This window comes from Impatiens glandulifera, chromosome 1 (assembly GCF_907164915.1).
Source record: "Impatiens glandulifera chromosome 1, dImpGla2.1, whole genome shotgun sequence".
Lineage (NCBI taxonomy): Eukaryota > Viridiplantae > Streptophyta > Magnoliopsida > Ericales > Balsaminaceae > Impatiens > Impatiens glandulifera.
In genome coordinates this window covers 112,348,839-112,368,688 of record NC_061862.1, presented here as the reverse complement: position 1 = coordinate 112,368,688, position 19,850 = coordinate 112,348,839, and the positions used below count along the sequence as shown (strand labels likewise).

The 19,850-nt window shown below is 37.2% G+C and overlaps 1 protein-coding gene across 1 annotated transcript; it reads right to left on the bottom strand.

The window, feature by feature from the left end:
• Window positions 1-361: 361 nt before the first annotated feature.
• Window positions 362-5,752, bottom strand: LOC124919584 (QWRF motif-containing protein 2). The gene is made up of 6 exons (XM_047459853.1): window positions 3,943-5,752; window positions 3,401-3,520; window positions 1,382-1,495; window positions 1,200-1,289; window positions 990-1,097; window positions 362-906 (listed from the first exon to the last, which is right to left on the bottom strand). The coding sequence occupies exons 1-6, from the start codon at window positions 5,329-5,331 to the stop codon at window positions 847-849; spliced, it is 1,881 nt and encodes a 626-aa protein (XP_047315809.1). The 5' UTR covers window positions 5,332-5,752; the 3' UTR covers window positions 362-846.
• Between the last annotated feature and the right edge of the window lie 14,098 nt (window positions 5,753-19,850).

The window sequence follows — 19,850 nt, the reverse complement described above, 5'->3', positions numbered from 1 at the left end:
TTAATCGTTTGAGATTTTAAATGTTGTTGAGTTAAATGTTACTTATAAAGGGAATGATATATCAAAAGGAATTACATTTAATAATCTTGTAATTCTCCCTTGCTCTGTCTTTTAAGTTTATTAAAATGATGAATAAAAAGACTCAGAAAATAGGGTCATAAATAAACCAAACAAACTGTCTAAAGGAGACCTAGACACGACCAAAAATGAACAAAACCAGCCAAACCAAATTGATGGAAGTTTACTTTGCACCGAATCAATTATAAAAATTTCAAAATGTCCACAAAAATATCGGAACCCACGACCTATACATAAAAATGCTACCAACATTCGGCTTTACCCTACTCATACACAACAAATATTGATTCTGTTAAACAATAACAAGGATCTTCATCTAGTGGAATAAGATATTAGTAGATTTGTTTGATTTAGCTACATATTTGGTCCAATAGTTAAAGATCGAACCAATCTCCTAACCGAACCAACCAATAGTTTGGTGACCGAACCACTTACAACCTCAACCAGTTAAGCAGTATAACTGTTTTATATATACATATACACATATAGTATGCCTCTCTCCATACATATAGATGAAGAACAAAGCCAGGCTTTTAATCATTAAAGACTATTTCCATTTTCCACCCCCCAAGAAAAAAAGGTGGAAAATGGAACAAAAACTCAATAAGCAGCAGCAGCAGCAGCAGCCAGCCAAAATAGACTAAAAAAACTAGCACTTCAGTCTAAGCATTATATTATTATTACCTCCATAGATAGCCTGGTTGTTAATGTATGAAGTTAGCTTCTTTTTTTTAACGGAGTCTCGTCAAATTGATGATCATCAGAGAGTCAGGCTGTTGTTACTCGGTTAAGTTGCAATAAGTGTGTTGTTAAACTGCAGTCCATAACCTGATGATAGAGGTTACGAAGAAAGGAAATCATATGGAGAGGAATTTCATTACAAGAATAAATGAAAAACGCAAGATTCTAACCTGCATGGCGGACAATGCAGACAGGAAGTCTTTGCATCGTTCGAGTTGAGCTTGACCTTTTGAGATCACACCCGTTAGCTCACCCACTAAACAATTCATCTCCTCAACCTTAAAAACACAAATCATAATATTACATATTCAATATGCAACATTGCACCGCTATGAATCCCCCAACTTATATCAAGTTGCTTTCCGTTTTTAAGTGATTACCTTCAAGAGAAGAGAGTAAATTGAGGATGACATTGCCTGCATTACATCACCTGCTGAATTGATAGCGTCTTTTATACTTTGGACATCAGCCTGTTTGAAAAAGAAAGAATAACAATAGATATGGTTTAAAATCTTAAGTTCCAGAATGGGGGAAAATAATATGTAGAAGAAGAAGAACTTACAAGTGCTCCAACAACTGGAAGGCGGAGAGTGCTAGCCTCCAAAGCTTCTATAGCTCCAAACAAGGAGACCGAGTGGTGTTTATCTAATGACGCCCATTCTTCCAAACACTTCATCTACACATACATATCACTTATTTCACTAACCAAAATAAACCTTATACCTACCTATAAAGAAAGAAGAAAGAATGTGGCTTCTTAGTATGAAATGTCACAAGGAAAGAACTTGAGGCTTGTTTGATATGGGGTTATATTGGAAATAAACAAATTATTTGAAAATAATCTTGTTTGATGAAAGAAAATAAAGGTAATGAATGAGATTTAACAAGAAAGTGGAAGTCATTCCTGTGTGCATTAATTTATTAGCCTTAGGTTGTGTTCAGCGATAGACAAAGACATTATTGACCCCTGTGATGGAGAATGCACATGGAAAAGTATGTGGAACATTTATTCTATCTCAAGATAACATAGTAGAATGAATCATGTATTTGCAAATCCATGACGAGTTTATCCCGAATGTTGAAAAAAAAGAGCTTTAGCTTATTCAAAAGATAAATCAAAGAACATGAAACAAAGCTTGAATGTGAGACTGGATGTCATTAGAGGACGTTTCTCACAAATTACAAAGGTTAGTGATCAAAAGGGGTTTTCTTTGAAGGGAACTCGTGAAGAATGAGTCATCATTGGCTATAAAAAGTGGGTTAACAAAACAGAGTAGGCAAAAAACAAAGAAAATCTGAAGTGGAAAATGTTCTTCATAAACTCCATTGGACTATGATGCATTGAAGTTTTTGGATTTAAATGGTCAATTCAAAGACTCATGTTCTGACGAAGATGTGATGAGCCTATTTGGAAACATTTTGTTCAGAGAGGAGATCACATTCAGACATAGAACTTAGTTAGAAACAAAATCAGCCATCTAGATCCAAATCGAGAAAGAGTTTTCAAATGAAAACCTTATGTGCTACTTTCATGTTTTACTTTTAATGATTATAATCTCCATTGTTGGAGGTTTGTGCCATGTTGTTGATGCATATTCCCTTTTCATCCTATTTCTTCATTTAGTTCATTATCATGTTGTTGATGCCTATTTCCTTTTTCCAATATTTCTTCGTCTACTTTCGATTTCATAGTTAATTTTTATTTTCTTATCCCCTTAATGTCATTTAATGGAAGCGCTTTTAGTTTAAGCGCGGGTCATGGCTGTGGGGTGTCATGCTAGTTCTTCTTTAATTCCCAAAAAAAATGTCATTTAATTTCCCTTATCCCTTATTAGTGCATATTTCCTTTTTTTTTTCCTATTTCTTTATTTACTTTTAGTTTCATGTTATTTATGCCTATTTTCTTCATTTACTTTTAGTTTTATATTATTAATTCCTATTTTCTTTTTCTGACCCGGGTTTATTCTTGGGATGGCTAGAATATGACCCCAAAGTCATGACCCCTTTAATAAAGAAAGTTCTTAGTGGGAATCCTGAAGCCTTTAGTTTATTAGGTAAGACTCTTGTCCTTGAGCTACCTTGTGGGTTATAATTTCTTTTCATTTTTATGTTGTTTATGTTGCTGATGCCTATTTCCATTTTTGGCCCATTTCTTCCTTTACATTTAGTTTCATGTTGTTGATTCCTACTTCCTTTTCCCCTATTTCTTCATTTACTTTCAGATTCATGTTTATTATGCCTATTTCCTTTTCTTTTCTTTTTCCCATTTCTTCATATATTTTTCAGTTCATGTTGTCGATGACTATTTCCTTTTCCCCCTATTTCTTCATTTATTTTCAATTTCCTTATATATTCTCACTTCCTCCTCTTAACTCTAACTGAAAGGGCATGATACAAACTCTTCTAAATAGAGCTGAAAATTCCTAGTTATCAAAGTGAAGTCCTAACATGTGCATGAGAAGAAGTATATGTAAAATTAAATGCTGAAAATAACAGAAGACCATTCCAGTATTGAGTTAATGAATCTCGCAAACTAAGATTGAGAAATTAGCAAATATCTGAAGTTAGAAGCTATTCTTACCTGTCCTTTGAGAATTGATGCCAGCTTCAATTTCTGCCTTAATAACTTTAACCGATGCCTTTTTTTGGTGACAGAATCTCGCAGATCTGAGATTGTTATCCATGCATTCCATAGATTCTTCTGTAAAAAGGTAGAAGATTTAAATCAACTTGAATTCATTCAAGGACCCATGCATCAAATAAGTTGACAATGTCTTTTTTTAGATAAAGCTATTTTCACTAATCCACAATTAACGTGAATGTGGCGGTGAAACATGCAGACAAAACAAAATTACGAGATAATTAGAAAAAAATACAACATTCCAAAAAAGAACATCAAAAGCGACAAAATTTCCCAAAATATTACTGAACTCAAACTTTTCAGATTGTCTACATTTTAGTTATACACCATAAGTTTATATCTTGTTGAGTGTTTATCATGTTTGAAAAGACTAAGAAAATAATATTTTGAAATGAAACTGATAAATAGTAACAAACTCATTCACTCAAGCAATATACACAAACCCTATAAGGGTAAGGAGAGCATAGCTGCAAAGAACATACCTCCACACTACGTTTCTGCGCCAACAATGCTGCTTCGGTCCTAGCATTTACAAACCGCCATTGCATGTCCCGATTATACAAAAGCCTTAACAGATGCGCATCAAAAATACGATTTTCCCCCACTTTTCCTCGTCGAACATCAACTGCAAAGCTTAGAACAGAAGGTGTCTCATTCAAATTACTACCGATAATTTCACCAACTGAATTCCTCACCCGAGAAGGACTGGCAAGCCTCCTCAATGGTGAGGATGATACAGTTCTACTAGGTGAAGCAGGCCTAACACCTCCTCTAAGAGGAGATGAGATAGTTCTTTGAGAAGACATTGAACCAAACTTTGAAGTGGCTGTAGTTTTGGCCATGGGACTTGTTGATAATGGTGAACCAGGATCCTGAAGCCTTCTCATCCGGCTATTTGTCTCCTGCCAAAACCTAGCTGAAACCGCTATTCCTGCTGGCCCATTTTGGAGACGGGCTGTTCCAACATAATTGTCTTGTTGCCCTGAGTTACTACCAGAAGAAACACTATCTGAATCAGAGGCAGTGAGATCTGAAGGCAAAGCTACCTCATTAATGGAATTTCCTTCTAGGGCTTGATTTCTTGTTTTCTGTGTATAATCATGATTTAATCTACCGTCAAATGATGTTCGTCTCGTCTCATCAATCATTGATTGCTGCACAGGTGAAAAGAGTTTCTTCCTGTCGTCAGTACAATCCAAGCTCCTACCTAAAAAATTAGGTTGTCTGGTCCTAGCCGGCCATCTGTGCTGATCAATTGGCTTCGAGTTATCAACCTGATCTGCAGCTCCATCAACCTTCCCTTTTAAAGGCGTGGTGGATCTTCTCCTCTCCGGCGTACACTTTCTCACGCTATTCAAATTCGGCGACGGCGGAGTAACCTTTGTCTTACTAATCGGAAGCGAAAACGATTCACCTTGAAACGAAACAGACAAGCTTCGTGTTGAAGTAACGAGCAGTCTTCTAGCAGATGAAACTTCACCAGCATTACCAAGCTTCGATTCAAGATCCGGCGTTAAAGGACGAGTAGGTAACGACCTCCGCCGGTCCACAGATACAGACCTTTTAGTTCCCGACGAAGGTGTGGCGGTCGACAGTGACGGTGTCGAATTTCTGGAAACTAAAGGAGATGCACATCTCCTGGGAGTAGAAGAAGCAGAGAAATTGGAAGTGGTTGAGGTTGAGGTTGATGGAGAAGGAGACATGTATCTTGAAGGAACTTGCCTTGATTTTGGTCTTTTAAGTCCAGAAACTGCATTATCTCTCTCTGATGGCAACAATGGAGGCCGTCTATGTGCCTCACCCTGAGAAGTTGTTTTGTTGTTTCGGTGATCAGATGATACAGCTGGTCCAGAGACAGCTGCCGCCATCATTACACTGAGTGAGCACAGCACAGAGACGAATGATAAATCCTTTCAGTCACATTGTCTTCTCTAATAAAGCGAGTAAAACCTGAAACCTCGCAAATTTATTCGTAACCTAAGCAGATTTCATCAAACGTTTCAAAGTACATGGCAATGAATTAGTCAGTCAGTGAGTAGTAACTAGTGATTATCCCGCATTTCCTGATGAGATGAGATCCTGAACAAACGGAACAGTTGTTCTTCGCCGGCGAAGAAGGAGAGAGAGAGAGAGAGAGGGGGGTGATTGATTTACACTATACACAAGTAGTGTGTGGTACCATCTAGAGAGAGAAACAAGGGTTTGGTATCTTTGGAGAGACGTTACGCTAACCACTAACCAAATCACGTTTTACAGTCTAAACTAATTTCATTTCTACTTTTATATTTCTTATTACCAAATTATTATCATTTTTTCTTTTTCTTTTTAACTCTTTTCATTTGTCCTTCACTTGGGAAATTTGATGAAATGGCCCCCATAACAGGGGAAATTCTAAAAAGGGCCCCTGCCTACTAAAGTTGGCAAAAATGGCCCTTTTGCCCTGCGAAATGTCGGAAATACCCCTTCGGCGCCATTTCTTACGCTCAAAGACGCGAATTACCAATCACGCGATTTAATCTAAATCGCGTGAGTTCATCACCGCGATTTAGATGAAACGCGTGATTGGTAATTCGCGTTTTTAAATGTACGTGAATTACCATGCACGCGATTTAATCTAAATCGCGGTGATGAACTCACGCGATTTAGATTAAATCGCGTCCATGGTAAATCGCGTCTTTAGTCTTATATATTACTTTTCCTGCCCTAATTTAAAACAAAACCTCCCCGATTCTCCCTCCCACTCCGACTGCGGCCGACTTTCCATTCCCACATCCATCAAGATCATCGTTCCTCAACATCAGCGTTCCTCAACATCATTGTTCCTCAACATCATCGTTCCTCAACATCATCGGGATCCTTCCAACATCATCGTTCTTCAACATCATCAGGTCAGTTTAGGGCTTAAGGTTTAGACTTAGGTTTTGATGTATATTTACCGTTTATATTCATGGATATGGATGTATTTAGGGTTAAAGGATTGGTTTTTGATGTATATTATGTCGTTTCCTATGTATATCGAAGTATTTAGGTTTAGGGTTAGGTTTTGATGTATATTTACCATTTATATTCATGGATATTGGTGTATTTAGGGTTAAAGGTTTGGTTTTGATGTATATTATGCCGTTTCCTATGTATATCGAAGTATTTGGGTTTAGGGTTAGGTTTCGATGTATATTCTGCCATTTATATGTATCTATTTAGGTTTAGGGTTTGGTTTTGATGTATATTATGCTGTTTATAATGGATATTGATGTATTTAGGTTTAGGGTTAGGTTTCGATGTATATTTTGCCATTTATATTGATAGATATTATAGTATTTATGTTTAGGGTTAGGTTTCGATGTATATTCTGCCATTTATATTCATGGATATTGTTGTATTTAGGGTTTAAGGTTTGGTTTTCCTATATATACTGATTGATTGTTGATTTTCAATTACATGAATATTGTATGGTTAGCTATTGATGTATATTCTGCTATTTATAATGATGGATATTGTAGTATTTAGATCAGGAGCTGCCGTTGTGGTTTTCTCAGTTCGTTCAACAAAATGGTATGTATTAAAATGGTTGTTAATAAAATTGTTTTCTCAGTTCGTTGAACTCCTTTTTTTTTATAATATGCAGGCAACAAACACTGTTATGACCTTATGTCCCAATCAATTATCACCTGAAAATAATGTATGTTCTATTCTCTCTACTATGTCCATATTAACTAGTTTTGTATGTAATAACCATTATATTATAGTTTTACACAGTTGTTGATAGTTGAATTTGCTCGCACTTTTGGTGCAAGGGTGTCTCCGAAGTGGAGAGAAGATGTAACCCATGTTATTGCTTACACTGATCCCAATGGTGCATGCGGTCGAACTCAAAAAGTATTGAAGGCAATTCTGAATGGGAAATGGGTCCTTAATATTGATTGTGAGTCTCTGTTAACACGATTATTTTCATACATATGTCTGTTAAATTAATTTAAAAATTGCTTTGTTTAGGGATAAAATCATCATTGAAAACCCAAAACTGTGTTGATGAGGAACCTTATGAGGTTAAACATGATAATCATGGAGCCCAAGGTGGTCCTAGAAAAGGCAGACTTCTGTTGTTGAATAATGTGAGTTTGGTCTTATTCCTCCTATCTCTACTTTTTCTTATTTTGCATGATAACTGAAATTATCTTCTTTGTTGATTTTTCAGCGGTCGAAACTGTTCGACGGTTACATTTTTATATTTATAGGTAATTTCAACACACTTTACAAACAGGATCTCATTGAGTTAATAGTTGCTGGAGGTGGTAGTATTAAAGAATCGGATAATCCAGATTATCCATTTGCTGAGCCAAGGGATGCGAAAACTATAATAGTATATTTCGAGATAGACAACAGGTATCGACCAATTGAAAAGGATTTTGATGTTCTCCCCGACAATTGGCTTTTTGAGACAGCGGCTGCTATGTCACGCATATTGGATGAACATGTTGTTCCTCATACAAAGTTGCTTCAATCTGTTGCTGCTTGTGATTTGCAGCATTTGCTTACTTAATTTGGAGTTGTTTAGACTTAACGTTCTTCTATTTATGATTTATTTATGATATTTATGGTTTATAACAATACTTAATTTGGATATTTATGATTTATTGTGGTTTATATTACTGAATATTCTTCTATTTATGGTTTATTACTTATGTTAACAATAGCATAACTTATCCTCATAACTCACGCGTATTGTGTATAATCAAACAACAAGGAACAATGTTGTTATTCGCCACATAACTCAAACAACAAGGAACAAGGTTGAAAGGTTGTTATTCACGCATATTCGCCACATAACTCAAACAACAAGGAACAATGTTGATATTCACGTGTTTCATCTAAAACGCGTGAATAAACTCACGCGATTTAGATGAAACGCGTGAATGCATTTCATCTAAAACGCGTGAATAAACTCACGCGATTTAGATGAAACGCGTGAATGCATTTCACGTTAAAACGCGTGAGTTTATTCACGTGTTTTAGATGAAACACGTGAATAACAATTCACGTCTTTCATCGTATATATTATTTTCGTGCCCTAATTTATAACAAAACCACGAATCCTTAATTTCCCCTTCTCTCTTCTCTCGCTTTCGCCACTCCGACTCGACCCTCCCCTGAAGAACTCGACCACGAGCAGCAGCAGCGGACGACTACGACGACACCACGTTACCCTGAAGAACTTGACCACGAGCAGCAGCAGCTTACCCACTACTCTTCATTCTCAAAATGGGTATGTTTATTTAATATTGAGTTATTGTCTTATCGAGCAGCAGCAGCTTTGTTTTAGTTCTTAGAAAGTCTTATTGAGTTATTGTCTTGGAATTTGTTGATCAGTATGCTGTTTAAGTTCCACAGTTCTTATAGTTATAGGACCTTTTTGTTTAAGTTCCACAGTTCTTGAGTTATCTTGTTATTCTAGTATTAAGGTTTAGGGTTTGCATGCTGGCATAGTGTAGCTGATTTCACTCAATACTATCTTGTTATTCTAGTATTAAGGTTTAGGGTTTGCATGCTGGCATAGTGTAGCTGATTTCACTCAATACTATCTTGTTATTCTAGTATTGAGGTAGAGTTTACTGGTATGTTTCGTGGAGATACAATGTTCCAAGAATTAACCACAAGTTTGCTTCAATGGACCTATTGGATAGGGAGCTCTTATCCCATTAGATTCATTGAAGCAAACTTATGGTAAAAAGTTGCGGCATTGGATTTCCTGAAACTCTACGAGCAAACTCTCCTCGGTTATGGTACTGTTGTTGAACTTTTTTCAATTCTTGTGATGTTGTTGAACTGTTTTCAATTCTTGTGATGTTGTTGAACTGTTTTCAATTGCAGCTCAAGTACCTGTACTTCTTTACTTTGATGGAGAGTGGAAAACTACGGACGATCTTACTCATTTTTCTGCAAAGTCAAACAGCGGTATGATTGTTCCCCAAAATTCTACTTATGCCCAATTAGTTGATCAAATTTATTCTGCTACCGATGTTGACAAATCTAGATATGATTTATTGCTTCAAGCCAAGTATAATGCTCCTGGCATGATTGCCAAATTTTCTTATATAACTGATATAAAAAAAGATGTGGATGTGGAGTTCTTTTTACATGAAGCAGTTTCAGTCCACAACCGCACTCCATTGTGTGTATCCTTAGTAGAGAAGTCACTACCAACTCAAGAAAGTGTAGCTGTTCCAGAAATTGATGACCCCGACGTCTTCCCGATGCAGCGTGAGGTTTTCTTTGAAAATGACATTGAAGATGAACATTTGCGTCTGAATGTGGGGGATGATGCTGATGATGATTGGGTTCCTATTACCCAACCTAGTAGTTCTGATTGGGTTCCTAGTACCAATCCAAATCCAAGCGGTTCTTGGGTTCCTAGTACACAACAAAACAATGTTGTTGTTCGTACTCAACCAAGCTGCAGTGAATGGGTTGCTAGTAACATACCAAGTAGTGAAAATCCTTTACATGAGGCAGTAAGTACCGGAATCGGATTGGAAGTCAGTTCTTTGTTTGAGAATAAAAAAGAACTTCAGCTGAGGTTATATAAATATGCCATGACTAATCATTTTGAATTCAAAGTGTTGAAGTCAAAAAAAGAACTTTGGGTTGTGAAATGTTTGGATAAGAATTGCAAGTGGAGACTGCGTGCTGTCAGAGTAAATTCCTCGGAAATGTTTGAGATTCGTAAATTCGTAAAAGATCATATCTGTTCAATTATGACGAGGCAAGAGAATCAAAGGCCAGCACCAGCATGGGTGTTTGGGGAATGCATGAAGAGCAAGTACATGGACCATCACCATGACCACATGCCCAAGAAAATAATGGAAGACATACAGACTACTTATGGAATAAAGTTGTCTTATAATAAGGCTTGGCGGTCTAGAGAAAAGGCCCTAATGGTGGTGCGAGGAACTGTAGAAGATTCTTACGGTAAATTGCCATCATACCTGTACATGTTGGAGAAGAACAATCCGGGTACCATAACAGACATCCAGACGGATGAGCACGGTCATTTCAGGTATATGTTCATGTCCTTAGGCTGCTCAATTAGGGGTTTCAAAAACTGTTGTCGTCCAGTATTGTGCGTCGATGCCAGTTTTCTTAAGCACAAGGTTGGAGGTCAGCTATTGGTGGCGATAACATTAGATGCGAATGAACAACTCTATCCTGTTGCATTCGGCGTTGTTGATTCTGAAAATAACAACTCCTGGACTTATTTCATGCAAAAACTTAGAGATGCAATTGGATTGGTTGATGATCTCGTGTTTGTATCTAATAGACACCCAAGCATCGCCAATGCCTTGTGTGCTGTTTTTCCAGAAGCTAACCACGGTGCGTGCACATATCATATCAAGATGAATATTATGGCCAAATTCAAAACCGATCACTGCCACGCCGAGTTTGGTTTGGCTTCACAAGCATACACAATCTTGAAGTTTAATCAGCATTTTGACAAGATCAATGCTAAGGACCCTCGTATTGCTATGTATTTGGCAGATATTGGGTTTGAGAGATGGAGTCGTGCATTTTTTCCGGGTAAACGATACAATCAAATGACAAGTAATTACGCTGAGAGCTTCAATAGTCAAAGTAGGAAAGCTAGAAAGTATCCCATATCAATCTTAGCTGATTATTTAAGATTCACATTACAAGATTGGTTTAACAGTCGAAGAGAAAAAGCTTCCAATCACAATGAACGTTTATCTTTTTATTATGAAAAGTTCTTACGTGATCAAGCTGAGAAGGCCAGATTATATAACGTTCATCCACTTAACCGTTTCGAGTTTTATGTCCATGACGGTGAATCTGATTATAAAGTTGACTTGAGAGGAATGAGTTGTAGTTGTAGGGTATTTGATGTATCTGGTCTTCCTTGCACTCATGCCCTGGCTGCTTCCCGTACCCATAGATTGGATGCCTATGAGTTCTGCTCAAGGTTTACTTTAGATTATTTGCTATTGAATTTATCTAACTAACTTTATTTCTCACATGTTCAATTGTTATGTTTCGGGTATTACTCAAGTGAAATGTGGGTCAATGCTTACGCGGAAACAATATATCCAGTTTGTCATGAAGAGTATTGGGATATTCCAGAACATATCAAGCAACGAGTGTTCCTTTAACCACCTGTTAAGGTTAAGAAAGGGCGTCCTCAAACAAAGCGTAGGTCATCCCAAGGTGAAATTCGTAAGGTACCGAGAAGATGTAGCTCATGTGGTGGTCAGGGTCACAACAGGGCAACATGCAAATCAGTAATGCCTGCACCCTCTACTGCAAGAGCTGCAAGAGCATCATCATCTCAGCCGCCATCATCTCAGCCACAAACATGAATATTGTCTGTGCAATTTTGAATATTGTATACTGATTATTGTTGTTGGTTTTCGAATATTGTATGCTGATTGATTGTTGTTGGTTTTCGAATATTGTATGGTGATTGAAAGTTGTATACAGATATTTCCATACAGGTTGGCCATACAGTGAGTGACTCACGCATATATATTGCATAATGCTAATTCACGTGTATTGTAATATAATTCACGTGTATTGTAATATTACAATACGCGTGAGTCATATTGTAATACACGTGAGTTATGAATCACGCGTATTACAATACACGTGAATTATATTACAACCACGTGAATTATATTGGGATATTCCAGAACATAATACACGTAATACACGTGTTTATATAATTCACGTGAATTATATTACAATACACGTGAATTTTATGATACCTATTACAACCACGTGAATTATATAAACACGTGAATTTTATGATACCTATTACCACGTGAATTATATTACAATACACGTGAAATAATTCAGTGTTTACAAAACAATATACAACAATAATTCAGTGTTTACAAAACATGTTACAACAATAATTCAGTGTTTACAAAACAATATACAACAATAATTCAGTGTTTACAACTTCATGGCTCTAAAATCTGGTGGTACAACCTGACTGCCCACTTTTCTCTATATACTTGCATATTCTTTGATATGCAATTTTCTAGACCAAGTTTAGCAGTCAGGTACTCTAAATACATTAATACAAAAACGCCACAGTCCCCACTCCATTCTGCTTTTGGTACTTCAGGGTGTGGGATTCTCTGAAATCTAAAAGTTTCATTTATCATGTTAGGATACCTGGACATTTCAACTTCAGACATTGCTTTATGAAGGAAGGGCGGCAACATCTCACAAATGGCTTTCATGTATTTTCTGAATTCTTCATCATTGAAAATTGTCTGATCGCAATCATAAACATCAATTCTCCATTCTTGCAATCGAATAACACACAGTACCCAGTGTAGGTTGTTGAGGTTGAGGGGGAAGTAAATAACATCAACACTGCTCCAACCGGGCATATGCTTATCTTCTCTACCCCAGTAGTAGTGGTAAATGACTTGATCGAAAGTATGGCCTTCTGGTTTTTCTAGATCAACCGAGTCAGCAACAAAATCGTCATAGTATGAAGTAATCAAAGGGCCAAACTGGCAATCTAAGATGGTGAAATCCGCCGGGTACGACTTAGGGTAGGCGAATGCTCTTGCTCTTAGCAGACAAATTGCTGCATTCATCTCCACATCAGTTAGCCACTTATTTAACCTCAGAATTGTAGTGAAGAACTTAAGGTCTCCAGCACCATCAGGGAGTTGAACCACTTTAAATTTAGCCCCTTTCGCAAATTCTTTCCTGAACTCTTTCCTCAGTTGCTCATTACAAGTCGACATAGAATCGAGAACAATCGTCTTCTTTCTTGGACGAGGGACGATGTAGGGACTAAGTAAAGCTTTCGACGCCGTCCTCTTTCTCTTAAATAGGATGTGGGATGCATCTTCCAGTACCACCACATCCTCATCTATCCGCTTGTCCTCCTTCTTCTCTTCCTTCTTCTGCACAACGAAATGATCGTCCACCTTCTTCTGCACCACCCTCCTACCCCTCTACACCCTCTTCCTACCCCTCTGCACCCCCCTCTTACCCCTCTGCACCCCCTTCCTACCCCTCTGCACAACGAAATCATCGTCCACCTACAAAGAAATCATTGAATTAGGCAACAAAAGCCCTTCAATTAGTCCAAATGCAAGAATTGCATACCTCATATTCATTATCCTCCACCCTCTGCACCCTCCTCCTACCCCTCTGCACCCCCTTCCTACCCCTCTGCACAACGAAATCATCGTCCACCTACAAAGAAATCATTGAATTAGGCAACAAAAGCCCTTCAATTAGTCCAAATTCAAGAATTACCTCATCTTCATTATCCTCCACCTTCTCTTCCACCTTCTCTTCCACCTTCTCTTCCACCTTCTCTTCAACCTTCTCTTCCACCTCCTCTTCCACCTCCTCTTCCACCTCCTCTTCCACCTTCTCTTCAACCTTCTCTTCAACATCATCTTCATTATCTTCCACCTGCTTCTCCACCTGCTTCTCCACCTGCTCCTCCACCTGCTCCTCCACCTGCTCCTCCACCTTCTCCTCCAAATTCCCAACATTCTCCATTTCCTACAAAAACCAGAAAAGCACTTCAATTAGTCCAAATGCAAGAAATAGGCAAAGTGCGCGAATTGCACCAAATGCAAGAAATGCATACCTCAGTATTGTTTTCCCCATCTTGAACTGTCTTCTCCATTTCCAACAAAAGCCCATCCTACAAAAACCAGAAAAGCACTTCAATTAGTCCAAAAGCAAGAAATGGGCAAAGTGCGCGAATTGCACCAAATGCATGAAATGCATACCTCAGTATTGTGTTCCCCATCTTGAACTGTCTTCTCCATTTCCAAATTCCCAACATTCTCCATTTCCTACAAAAACCAGAAAAGCCCTTCAATTAGTCCAAAAGCAAGAAATAGGCAAAGTGCGCGAATTGCACCAAATGCAAGAAATGCATACCTCGAAATTTTTTTCCCCATCTTCAACTGTCTTCTCCATCTCCATCAAAAGCCCATCCTACAAAAACCAGAAAAGCACTTCAATTAGTCCAAATGCAAGAAATAGGAAAAGTGCGCGAATTGCACCAAATGCAAGAAATGCATACCTCGAAATTTTTTTGCCCATCTTCAACTGTCTTCTCCTCCAAATTCCCAACATTCTCCATCTCCAACAACGGCCCATCCTACAAAAATCAGAAAAACCCTTCAATTAGTCCAAATGCAAGAAATAGGAAAAGTGCGCGAATTGCACCAAATGCAAGAAATAGGCATAGTGCGCGAATTGCACCAAATGCAAGAAATGCAAGAAATGCATACCTCAGTATTTTTTTCACCATCTTCATCTGTCTTCTCCTCCAAAGTCCCAACATTGTCTATCTCCAACAACGGCCCATCCTACAAAAACCAGAAAAGCCCTTCAATTAGTCCAAATGCAAGAAATAGGCAAAGTGCGCGAATTGCACCAAATGCAAGAAATGCAAGAAATGGATACCTCAGTATTTATTTCCCCATCTTCAATTGTCTTCTCCTCCAAATTCCCAACATTCTCCATCTCCAACAACGGCCCATCCTACAAAAACCAGAAAAACCCTTCAATTAGTCCAAATGCAAGAAATAGGAAAAGTGCGCGAATTGCACCAAATGCAAGAAATGCATACCTCGAAATTTTTTTCCCCATCTTCAACTGTCTGCTCTTCATTTTCATTGTCCTCCCCAACAGTGGTTTTCTCCAAGAGCCCAACAATGTCTTTTTCCTGTTCATCCTACAATAAACAGAAAAGCCCTTCAATTAGTCCAAATGCAAGAATTAGGAAAAGTGCGCGAATTGCACCAAATGCAAGAAATGCATACCTCAGTATTTTTAACACCATCTTCAACTGTCTGCTCTTCATTTTCATTGTCCTCCTCAACATTATTTTTCTCCACAAGCCCAACATTGTCTTCCTCCTGTCCATCCTACAATAAACAGAAAAGCCTTCAATAAGTCGAAATGCAAGAAATGCACCAATTATACAAATGCAAGGAAATGCAAGAAATACATACCTCAACTTCATTATCCTCCACAAGCCCAACATTGTCTTTCTCCAAAATCAGCACATCATTGTCTTCCTCTTGTTCATCCTACAATAAACAGAAAAGCCTTCAATTAGTCGAAATGCAAGAAATGCACCAATTATCCAAATTCAAGGAAATACAAGAAATACATACCTCAACTTCATTCTCCTCCACAAGCACAGCATTGTCTTTCTCCAAAATCACCACATCATTGTCCTCAGTGTTCACCTCAAAATCCCCCTCGTCCTTTTCTTCTTCATTCTCCTTCTTTTTCTCCCCTTGCTGTAGTTGCTTTAACATCCGTTTAATGAGAATTATGTCATCTCTCATTTCGGTTTTGATGAGACTTATTTCATTTCTCATTTCAGTTTTAAAGAGAGTCATTTCGTTTCTCATTACAGTTTTGAATTCATTTAGCTCCTTCGAAAGTTGATCCAATCTACATCTATCGTGGGGAGTTGTTGCTGTTGGAGTTGGGGGAGAGGATTCTTCGTCTTCGTCTTCTTCTTCTTCTTCGTCTTTTCTACTCGTGGCGCTCTCGATAGAATAAGAGTTGCTGGTGCTGGTGCTGGTGCTGGGGGTAGGGTTGCGGGTTCTTCTTCTTGTGGAAGGTTTGGCTTTGGCTGGAGTAATTTGTCTTTTTTCTTCCTCATGACAGTTTTTTTATGAGGAACTCCATCGTCAATATCTCCAAATTTCCTCTTTCTGCAGTCAAGATCAAAAAAGACATCATAAACATTACCTCCCATATCTTCAAAGTCATCCCCAGCATATAAGATCTTCTCTTCTTCAGACAATTCCATTTTCTTAACAATCGTGCCTTGCAGGGCAGTGTGAAGATCAGAGGCAGTGCTCTTCCTCTTTGATTTGTACTGTATTATTCTTGGGCAGACAGGCTCTTCAGTTTGAAGCGTCGTTTTAATTGCAAGATTGGGGACAAACGTTTGGATCACCTCATAAGTCCACACTTGTAAGGCTAGTGCGAACCCATATACGGTATAAGAAACATCGACATCTTTGTCTTTGTCTTTGTTCTTCTTCCCCGAGGCGGCATCCTTCTTCTGCAGATACAGCTTCCTGTAGCGATCAAGGTCTCTGGTCAAACCCTTCATGGTTGCTCTAAAGGCCACCTTTCCCCATGGAAAATTGAGGAAGGTGTCGATGTCATCGACCATGCTGAAGAGTTTCATATTTATTATCCTCCTCGGGTCAAGGGCAAAGAGATAATGGGAAACAAGGTATACCAGCCCCAATTTCCATGCATCTTCCCTATCAGAGCAGGACAGGAATTTTGAATGAAGGTCTCCTATTCTAATAAGTGGAATACGTTTAAAATATTTAAGAACCAAAGTTGGAGATTCTTCAACCTGGTTGAAAATTGTTTGCTCAGTAGGGAATCTCCCAAAATTGAGACCTGTAACCAATGCAAACTCCCTCATCCCGAAGCACAGCTCTTCTCCATTCACAAGGAACTTCATCTCCATAGAATTTGAGCTGGACTTCCTGAGGAGCATGTGGTGTATAATCATTCCTGAGAAACGCAGTAACGGGTGCCCTTTGAATAAGAATCTGAATTGGGTTTCCTCTACCCTTTCAGTTAGATTCATCTTGGCAAACTTGGCAGCAATATTTCCCATATTGGTTTTTCAGGATACCCTCCCAGCAAACTCGGGTATTGTAGTGGACTCCATCTACAAAACAAGGAAGAAGATGGGAATAAGCAAATCGAATTAACCATTGAGAAATGCTTGCAAATTTCTTAATAGATTAAGGTGCAGTAATACATTAAGGTGCAGTAATGGACAGTTTAAAGACATTAAGCATATGATGTGTCATTTCTTAGATCAACAACTCATCCTGTCTCATTGGCATTCTATTAAACGTAAAGCAGTAAAGCAGAATAAGAACAGACGAAAATGAAGCAGTAAAGCAACAAAACAGATAAACCCTAAGCCTACACAGTCAAAGAAAACACAGAAATACCATTTCTTCACAAGAACATAACAAACACGGAAATGTCATTTCTTAAACGAGAAATGAATGAATAAGCGTGAAATGCATGCATGCAGAATAAGAACATTCATACAATACTCGTCATATACACACTAAAAGCATTTACACACATCAACGAAACGAGAACCAAACCCTAAACCCTAAATACATCAATATAAATCAATATAGACGGCATAATACACTTCTAAACCCTAAACCCTAACACTGAAAGCCCTAAACTTACCGGAATATGTCGAATAGACGGCGGAAAAAGACGATGATGTCGAATAGAGTGGAAAGTCGATGACGTTGAACGAGGAACGATGTTGAGTGAACGATGATCTTGATCGATGTTGAAGGAAGTCGGCAGTTGAGAAGACGTGGTTTTGGAAGTCGGAGTGGGAGGGAGAATCGGGGTGGTTTTGTTTAAAATTAGGGCCGAAAAATTATATATACGACTAAAGACGCGAATTACCAATCACGCGATTTAATCTGAATCGCGTGAGTTCATCACCGCGATTTAGAAGAAACGCGTGGCTGGTAATTCACGTACATTTAAAAACGCGAATTACCAATCACGCGTTTCATTTAAATCGCGGTGATGAACTCACGCGATTTAGATTAAATCGCGTGATTGGTAATTCGCGTCTTTGAGCGTAAGAAATGGCGCCGAAGGGGTATTTCCGACATTTCGCAGGGCAAAATGGCCCTTTTTGCCAACTTTAGTAGGCGGGGGCCCTTTTTGGAATTTCCCCTGTTATGGGGGCCATTTCATCAAATTTCCCCTTCACTTGGGTCACTTTCCAATTAAAATCCACTAAATCATTTCTATTTTGGCTCTCCAATTTATTCTCATTATTCAAATAGAGTTTTATTTACCATAGTTTTGAAATTCGGCCCGATTATCAATCGGATGAAAAGACTGGATTACTGGTTCAACCGAAAAATCAACCAGTGTATTTCATATAATAATAAAATAATATAAAAATAGTAAAAATTCATTAAATTTTGACCCAAAAAAATGATGACAATAATTTAAAAGAAATTGAAATAAAAAAGACTTAACTAGATTATGCGATGAACAAGACTTCAAATCAAACTATAACCTTCGATTTTTTTTAATAATTATGCTTTTATTTGGATAAGAAACTAGATTTAAGTGATGAGTTACAATACCAAAATACCACCTTAAATCGATTTTTAGTCTGATAAAAGCGGAATCAGTTATTTTAGATAGAAGATAGAGCTTGAGGTGAATTAAAAGAGTTTGTCATTCTCAGTGTCTAGAACTATAAATCGATAATCTACCTACATGGAACTAAAAATATGTAAAGAGGGAAACTAAGAGAGTGATAAGTGGAAAAGAAAAAAAAATATTTATTTTTTTTTAAAACGGGATAAACACGTTGTGTTAACCCGGGTTAACGGATTTCCGATCCAACTGATGGGTTAACTGGATTTAACTAAGTTGATTGCATTTCTGATTTTTTCATCAACCCAGCCCGGTTTGACGATCAGTTCACCGGATTTGTCGATAGGCCGAGTTTTAAAACTCTAATCCTAAACAAGCAAAAACCAACACTAAACAAATATTGAACTTTGTTTTAACTAAAAACACAATCATTAAAAACAATATATCTTTAAATCACAAAAATTAAAAGTTATACTCATGAGATATATTTCACTCAATATTATATATTCAACTTTATATATCTAATAATCAAATATATCTAATTAACTAGTAAGTTAAATAGTTCATAGTGGTATAGTAAGTTAAATAGTTCATAGTGGTATATAAAAAAATAAATATTATGAGTTCGATTCTCACCCACTTAAAACGTTTTAAGTTAAAGAAAATGTCAAGATTACGGTAGAGAATTAATTTTTCATTCAAAATATTTATTATTATATAATTTGTTTTAACTTTTTTTAATATGACTAATTAACTTTAAAATAATTAATTAACTTAACAAAATACATATATACAAACAACATAACAATTTTAAATAAGTGTTTAAAATGAAAATAATTTATTTGTTGTACAATCATGAACAAAATGATAACAAATATTAAGTGCCTTATAATTGAACAAATACAATTTCTATTTTATTTTTAAATCAATAAACACTTTAAATTGAAGAGAAACTGAATTTAAATGAAAAATGATATTAAATTTATTAATATATATATAATATAATTTGATGTATTTCAAAACATTTTGATTACAAATAATCCATTTGATTAGATTAAGTAACTAAAATCAAACCCTATGTTCTAGCCATCACCCTTTCTTTATTTTCCCACTTCATTTCATAAAGATAAGAAATGAATTCTGCTTAATTCATAAAGACCTTTAAGCTTAAAACACA

Excerpts from the sequence above, each read along its gene's own strand:
- LOC124919584 (XM_047459853.1), bottom strand. The coding sequence starts at position 5,331 with ATGATGGCGGCAGCTGTCTCTGGACCAGCTGTATCATCTGATCACCGA. Across the intron at positions 1,496-3,400 it reads CATCAATTCTCAAAGGACAG|ATGAAGTGTTTGGAAGAATG; the intron begins GTAAGAATAGCT and ends ATGTATGTGTAG. Across the intron at positions 1,098-1,199 it reads TTTACTCTCTTCTCTTGAAG|GTTGAGGAGATGAATTGTTT; the intron begins GTAATCACTTAA and ends TGTGTTTTTAAG.